Source organism: Corvus hawaiiensis, chromosome 1 (genome assembly GCF_020740725.1).
Source record: "Corvus hawaiiensis isolate bCorHaw1 chromosome 1, bCorHaw1.pri.cur, whole genome shotgun sequence".
NCBI classification, from domain to species: Eukaryota; Metazoa; Chordata; class Aves; order Passeriformes; family Corvidae; genus Corvus; species Corvus hawaiiensis.
Genome location: NC_063213.1, coordinates 52,568,313 through 52,576,280, shown reverse-complemented (window position 1 = coordinate 52,576,280; position 7,968 = coordinate 52,568,313). Strand labels below are relative to the sequence as shown.

General features: G+C 42.8%; 1 protein-coding gene across 1 annotated transcript; it reads left to right on the top strand.

Moving 5' to 3' along the window:
• Positions 1 to 475: 475 nt before the first annotated feature.
• Positions 476 to 7,968, top strand: LOC125326388 (von Willebrand factor D and EGF domain-containing protein-like). Its single transcript, XM_048304594.1, has 5 exons — positions 476 to 726; positions 3,455 to 3,550; positions 5,390 to 5,494; positions 5,898 to 5,993; positions 7,560 to 7,968. Exons 1-5 carry the CDS (start codon positions 546 to 548, stop codon positions 7,667 to 7,669), a joined length of 588 nt encoding a protein of 195 aa, XP_048160551.1. The 5' UTR covers positions 476 to 545; the 3' UTR covers positions 7,670 to 7,968.

The following is a 7,968-nucleotide window of genomic DNA, read 5'->3' as shown; positions in this document are numbered from 1 at the left end:
AAGTAACACGTCTAGTCTTTCCTTAAACACTCTCAGGGATGATGACTCCACCATCACCCTGAGCAGCCCATTCCAACGTCTAGAAACCCTTTCTGTGAAGAAATTCCTCCTAATGTCCAACCTAAACCTCCCCTGATGCAGCTTGAGAGTATGTCCTCTTGCCCTGTCCCGTCGCTGGTTGCCTGGGAGAAGAGGTCGACCCCCCACCCGGCTCCAACCTCTTTTCAGGCAGTTGTAGAGGGCGATAAGGTCACCCGAGCCTCCCGTTCTCCGCAGCCCCGGCCCGGCCCGCTCACGGTGACCCGCTGGGCTCACGGGCGCTCGGGGGGGCTCCCAGCGCCGTGACACGGCACGGGGGGCGGCGGGGCGGGGGGGCCGGCGCCGAGGAGGTGGAGGAGGAGGAGGAGGAGGAGGAGGAGTGGGAACGGACTGAGAGGGTAAAAGCGGGGGGAGGTGAAGGAGCGGGGCTGAGAGCGGAGGAAGCGGAGAGGAGGCAGGAGCGCCGCGGGACGAGCTGCCCGGGCCCGGGGCTGCCCTGCCGGGCCATGTGGCGGCGGGACGGCGGCGGGACGGGGCTGCCGCGGCTGCTGCTGTGGCTGTGGCTGTGCGCGCTGGGCCCCGGCCCGGCCGCCGCCTGCAGCCCGCGCTGCCGGCACGGAGGGCTCTGCCTCGGCGACGGCTCCTGCCTCTGCTCCAAGGGCTACGAGGGCGAGCGCTGCCAGCACGGTAACAGCGGGCGGGGTGCGCCGGCTCCGGGGCGCCTCCGGGTGCGGCAGGCATGGGCACAAGCGCTGCCTTCGCTCTCTGTCAGGCCAGCCCTCCGGCGACTATTCCCTCCGGGAAGGTCTGAGGAGCTGGGGTTTGGATGTGGTGTGAGAGGCGGGTAGTGAGGTGCCGGGGAGGACCTAAAGACGGAGAGGTGGAAGAAGAGAGTTAATGCATCCTTTGGTAAGGTGAGGCAGTGATAGCAAACTAATGGAGCACAGCCAAGAGCCGGCGTGAAGACCTCACGTTGGTAAGCAGACCCCGCTGTCAGAAACGGCTGTGGGTCCGTAGAGAGCTTTTTCCCACTTGGATGTTGAGTAAGAAGCCACTCACTAGACGGGCTTCGGCGTTTTATTCCTCCTATTGCTTTAACTGTGCATGCTTAAATACTCCCCTGGAAGTATTTAAGGAATCAGAGAATCAGTCAGGTTGGAAGGGACCACAGTGAGTCATGTCATCCAACATCCCTGCCCAAGCAGGGTCATCCTAGAACGCAATGCACAGGATTGCATCCAGATGGTTCTTGAATGCTTTTAGAGTCTTTACAGCATTCTAAGCCTCAGTAGCATTTAACTAGTATTTCTAGGTGCAATTAGTCAGGACTAGTCATTAACAAAAACATCAAAAAAGTGTGTAGAAAGTAGATTATTTTCCGGGTTCCTTTTTATTTAGAATATGTTGTGCTTGTAAAAGTACTGTAGTTTACTTCCTGGATGTTACCTGACGCACGGAGTCATTTGTACATCCCCTTTCCACGGTAGGAGGCGTAAAGCTAGGGTTGAGTCTGTTCCTGTTAGTGTCCGCGGAGAGACAAAAGTATTTTTGAAAATGGCACCTAATATGCAAAAGCAAACATTGGGAAGAAGAGTTTTAGTTTAAACCCTGTTCAATGTAACACGTTAAATTTCTAAATCCCTTTTTGAAAAGTTTAACTGTAGAGCTTGCGGCTATTAATTGCTAAAAAATCACTCAGTGTCAGGAGTTCCTTTGCTTTGCACGTTGTCCTATGTGAAGAGGTGATATAATTGTGCAATATTTGTTCTAATTTTCAGTGTCGTTCATTTAAAATGCAATTTATTTTTTTTTAACTCTGAGATGAGTTTCTGAAAATTTCATTCAGCAGTGTAGTTATTCATGGAGTGTTGTTTCATTTAAAGGCTGAGGCTAGCAGGTGGTAACAAATGATGTATAGCTAATGTGCTGTGCAGTGAAGATTAAAAACTATGCTATATGAACTGTTCCAAACAACTGTTGGTTCCTAGACATTTTGGGGTTTAAGGGAGAGGTAAAATATTGCTGGAGAGGCAGATCAGTTCTTGAACTAGAGAGATGAACTGTCTGGAGTTGTTAGGGGAACCACTGAATCCTTGTGCTCATATGGCCATCAACGTAGAAAAAAAATAGGGTAAATGAAGATTCATCCCTTGTTCTGTCAAGAAAACCGAACTGAAAATTCTGTGAAATGACACAGAAACAGAATTTTTCTTAAATCAGGAGCTCTTGTATGGCTCTCCCAAAGAACTGAGAGCATCTGGTAAAAGTTAGGGAGAGCTGAGCACTGGCTGGTTTTTTCATACATGTCTCTGTCCTTTATTTGCCTGCTAATACTCATTCTGCATGTACTAATGTGAAAAGTCCTCTATTCTTCAGCTCGGTTGCTTGAGAGTGCTGTAAGTATATGGGGACAAAATCAGGGTGGTGTTACTCATCATTCATATTTTCCCTTTTCTTCCCTCTCATACTTTTCACCCATCCAGTCAAAGGATTAGTAGAGAAGCATCTCACACCAGCAGCTAACTCAGATGAGGCTCCCAGAAAGAGATGGGTTCTAAAATCTGTGTGTGAATAAACAAATGTTTTCTCAGACAGCAGAGCTGATTCTATCTATATGATAGGTAATTTATTTGCAATCTGACTGGATTTATCCAGAATTTTGCAAAATTGAGATTTTTATTTGTACCTTATTGAGTCTGTTCAAGCTGTCAGCAATGAAAAAGTTGCAGGATTTCTGATGATCATAGATGCTTTGCTCCCAACAGATAATTACAGTTATGAGAAAAGTTACATTTATCTTGGATGCTTGCTAAACAAACACTGTACATTTCAGAAAGGTCTCTGAAAAGCCAGCTGAAGCAAATAAAGGAAAAAAAAAAAGAGCGTGGGGGAGAAAGAAAGCCTGAGTTATTTCTGGAGACATTTTAGAGAAGAGATATAAGGAATAGAGCATGTAGTTTTTCTGAAGAGGAACATAGGAATCCAGTAAAAAGTCTGATGTTTCATCTCAAGAATCACAAGATGCCTCTCAAGTTGTAACATCTTTTTATTAAATCATTTCTACTTATCACCTATATTCTTACCTGTCATTTCTCCACTTTAGTTATCAAAAGCTTTTTTGGCAGTCCAGCTGTGTTCCTTTTTAATATGGCTCTTTCTTCTGCCTGTTCTGTCCAGGCTCAAAACATTCCTTAATTTGGAGAGCTTAAAAGCTCAGTATGGTGGAGTACTCCCTGTGCAGGGAAATCATTTCACCTTATCAACAACGTAAGATGACATGGCAGGTATATCTTAGAAAATAAGAAGACAAACTGATGAAAATATAATAATGTGCAAATTTCTTACATATTTGAGTAGTAACTTTAGTAAGATTCACCAATATTTATCCAACCTTTCTTTGTTGCCTGTCTTACAGCTACATGTTATCCAAAATGCAAAAATGGTGGAGAGTGCCTCCGACCTGGAAAATGCAGATGTCCACCTGGCTATGGGGGTAGATACTGTCATAAAGGTAAGACCCAAGCAAGCAGTAGCTTGGAAAGACAAGGAGTTTGAAAACAGACTAAATTAATTTGGGACTCCTTAAAGCCCTGCATCTGATGCATTTTGAAATAATGACCTTAATTCTGTAAATCTCTGAGCTTACTGTCAAGACATTCATGGCCTAGAGGATGTGCATGCTTGCAGGAGGATAGGATGGAGTACATGTACTGAAATGTGTTGTGAGAATCTGAGCGAGTTTTTTCCCTTGGAAAATATCCTGTTTATGTGCTACGTAAATATTCTATTCTATTTAGCTCTATAACAGATTCTGTCTAAATAATTTCTTGGGATGGTTGTATAGATACATGTTTCTTCATTAGGTGGTTGAAATTTTATGTAGTATCTGCAAGATGGTAACATTGAGGGCAAGTCACTGAAGATACGTGTGTCAACATATTGTTGAGACATAATGGGAGATGACAGAAAAGGAGTAGCAAAGACCATTTTTATGGTTTTGTGAAGCCTATTGAATATAGGCATGGATTGGAAAAGGCAATCCAAGAAAACACTGTTATGTTGTGCATGTACAAACTTGTGTTGTGGGGCATTGTGCTATTATAGAATCTCGCAGAATCACAGACTGGGCGAGGTTGGAAGGGACCTCTGGAGGTCATAATTTCCAAGCTCCCTGCTCAAGCAGGGCTACCTAGAGCCAGCTGCTGAGTGTCATGTCTTTATGGCTTTTGAATATCTCCAAAGACAGAGATTCCACAATTTCCAGGGCAATCTGTAGCACCATTTGGTCACCCTCACCGTGAAGACCTGATGGTGATTTTCTCATCCTTAATGTGGCTGGAAATGGTTTCCAGGGTCAGTTCTTGTACTGCCTCACCAGGGACTGAGGTGAGGCAGACCAGCCTGTAGCTCCCTGGGTCCTCCTTGCCCTTCTAAAAGACTGGAGTAATATTTGCTTTCATCCAGTCTTCATGCACTTCTCTCTGTCACCGTGATTGATCAAATACAATCAATATTAAATACATTAACCTACATTGTGTGACAAAGTAATATGCAAACAAGCTTTCAAGAGCTTTTCCAGCTGTGGTGGATTTGTCTTTCATGTCCTTGCGTGTTCAGTATTTGTGCAAAAAATCTGTTAGCTGAAATTGTGCTCAATACTTGTGGTTGAACAAGATATTTGGACATTTTTTTCTGCAAATTATCAAGCAGACATCCAAACTGTCCATGTTTATACTGAAGGATGGCTGTTTCTCTTCAATACAGTGAAGGTGGTGTAGAATATACTTTCATACTTGCGGAAGGAAGCATTTGGTTGTACGGAACAGTAATTGTGCCAATTTTCGAAGATCGTTCTCTCCACAGTTGATACCAATCGTATGTCTGGCATAAATAATGCCTCATTAATGAGGCCGTCAGGGCTTTGTTGTGTAGAACAATTCTGAAATGAGGAGGCTAACTTAAATATTTGGCCTTTGGGAAGGCACCGCTTAACTTGACTGTAGTGATAGTTTCATTTGTCAAAGGAATATCCCCATCTCTTCTTCCTCCTGTTACATGAAGGTCCTGTCAGGTAAGGAAATACATGAATCCTTAACCACATGATACTGGCTTACCAGCTGTGATTTGGCAAGCTTGATACAAATATGCATGTTAGTAGTTCCTGCAGTGTAGCTGATGAACAGTGGTGTTACTGGTGAGAAGCAGAACAGTGCCTTGCTCTGAACAGTTGAAATTTTAGTCTTTGCAGATATGATAAAACAAGTAGTTGATGCCAGATGAGCTGTTTAAAGACAATTATTTGAGGTCCTATGCTGCTTTTGAAATGTATGGTGTATGCTGTCTTCCACAGTCAGCTGTGAAGGAGGCTGTCAGAATGGTGGGGAATGCATCTCTGTCAATGGAGTGGTGAAGTGCCTTTGTGCTTCTGGCTGGACAGGATCAAGATGTCAGGAAGGTGTGTGTCAACATTCATGCAAATATTTATATTAATACAAAACTGCAGTAACAAAAACATCTTAAAAGTATTAAGGGACTAATAAGAATGGAAATTGCATTACTACAGAAATGAGTGACCTACATTATGGATACTTACACAGATAAAATAATGTGAAATTATTTTGCATTAAGGTGTACAATGTTCACATTTAAACCAAGGTTCATAATACAGTACCTATATATTTTTTTTCCATTTCCATGGTCCTGGAAATGCTTTTGGAGTTATACAAGTTGAATATCTGGCCTAGAAGAAAGTGTGTTTTGCCATTTTGACTTGTATCATCCTGAATCTTTCATTCTGTCAGGATTCTTTTACATCAGTTTTATAAATCCTGCTGACTTTCCCATTCTTTTTCTTGTAGCAATTTGTCCTCAAGGTTGTCGGAATAATGGAGCTTGTGTGGCTCCTGGGATTTGTAGCTGTCCAGCTGGATGGGTCGGTAGAGCATGTCACTTAGGTAAATGACTTCTGACATTTTTCATTTATCCTTTCCTCTGCTTGTTTAATTTGCCAATCAAAGTGTTCAAATCTTCAGTGCCTAACAAAGCTTCCAGGGAAAGTATCTTCGAATAGTAACTGAGAGCTGCTTCCATGTACTGGGGCTCTTACAAGCATGCGTAAGGAGTAGATGGCTGTTCAGTTTGGCCAGAAACACAGAACTTTTCCACTTTGAAAGAGCTTCAGATTTTGGTTGTCACCAAATTAATTACTGGGTATGTCTTATTGGTATTTCTGAAATATTGTCTGTAAACTGAGACCCCAGTACAAAGAACTGAAAACTACAGAAATACTATTGCTACTGGTGTGGATTAGAAGCTTCATTAAATTTTACAGACATGTAAAATTGAAACTCACTTCTCACTTTGAGGATAAGTTGAAGAATCAACTCCAGGTGTTCTTAGAATTCTGAAAGCTGCCTGTAATCAGGATTAGTACTGACACTCTTGCTGAACAACCGCTTCTGTTTTCACAAACTTTGATTCACAAAGGCAGGTGATTATAAAGTCTTTAATCTACACTTCTCAGGCCTTCTACGCTTGTAACAGCACTGCCCGGATGCTAAAGGCAATAGTCCTGACACTACAAAAGGAAAAGGTTTTTTATTTGCTCTCTGGGAGACTGAAAAAAACCTTGTGCAAACATTGGTTTTGAATTGGATATTGTGGGTGCACGGTCTCTGGATTAAGTCCTCTGCATCTGATATTTTGGCATGGCTGTGGGAATTTAATCAGCTAGTGTTAGTTCTACAATATATATAGTCAAACAACTGTTAACAAGTAACCTTTTGATGTTCCCATTGACCATCAGAATGCTTCTCTTTTGTATTCATCAGGGTATTGAGATACAGGGTGATATTAGAAGCCAAGTGTGGGAGTTGCAGAGAACTTACAGAATGCTAGCTCCATTCCCTGCAGCTGCAGTAATGGTGGAAGTGTTCAGGTTCTTAATGTCAAAATAATTACTGTTCCCAAAGTGACTAGATCTGCGTCAAGTTCAACTTCTTTTGGTGTACATGCTCATAAACAAATTGCAGCCCCTGGCTTGTCAGCTGAACTGGTGTGTAGCAGGGGACAGCTGAAGCTGTGCCCACTCAGCCTTCCTCTGTTCTTGTGGGGGAAGAGGAGGGCAGTGTGTGAGACACTGATAGGATGTGGTGACTGTTTCCTCATGGGTGTGGATCCAAGAACTGGTTTGAATAAGTTTCAGCAGGAATTTTTATTGTTCTCTCACTTTTATGGGGGCATCTGTCTCAAAAAACGCCTATGCCTTAAAGAACAGAAATTATAGTATTTTAAAAGGGAAATGGAGCATGAATAAGACTAGATGTACTGTGCCTGTATTCCAGTGAAGGCCACGATGCCATAAATTGAGAGGCATTGCTTTTCAGTTCTTCCATTATGCTTTTATTTATAATGTCCCAGTGCAGTCACCAGGGAACAATTCTGCTACCACAGTGAGACAAAGAGAAAAATGATCCTGTGTTGTGCTCAAGACGTACTGTGTATCTGGTGTCTCATTTCAGCTGTGTGTAAACTGCCCTGCCACCATGGAGGGAAATGCATCGCTCCAAACGTGTGTAGATGTCGACTGCCGTACTCTGGGCCACAGTGTACAAAGAAAAGGAAGGAATGAAGCAACTTCAGCCAAGATAAGCTGCATTTTTTTTCATGTAACCATACAGAGAGGAAGTCTGCAGCAGTGTTATCATAAACATGATAACTTGATTTCAGATAGCTTTTTGTACCCACTATATTAAGTAAATGCTTTTCTATATGAAAGGAAAGTATTGCTGATTGTAGGGAAGTTATTATAAATATCCAACTGTGTGCAGTGTATGACACAAGTTTTCTCCTCATTTTTTCTTCATAAGCAGAAGTATTATGCCTTGGTCAATACAGCTGACCTTGAAATAAAATTTTTCTTCTAATTGA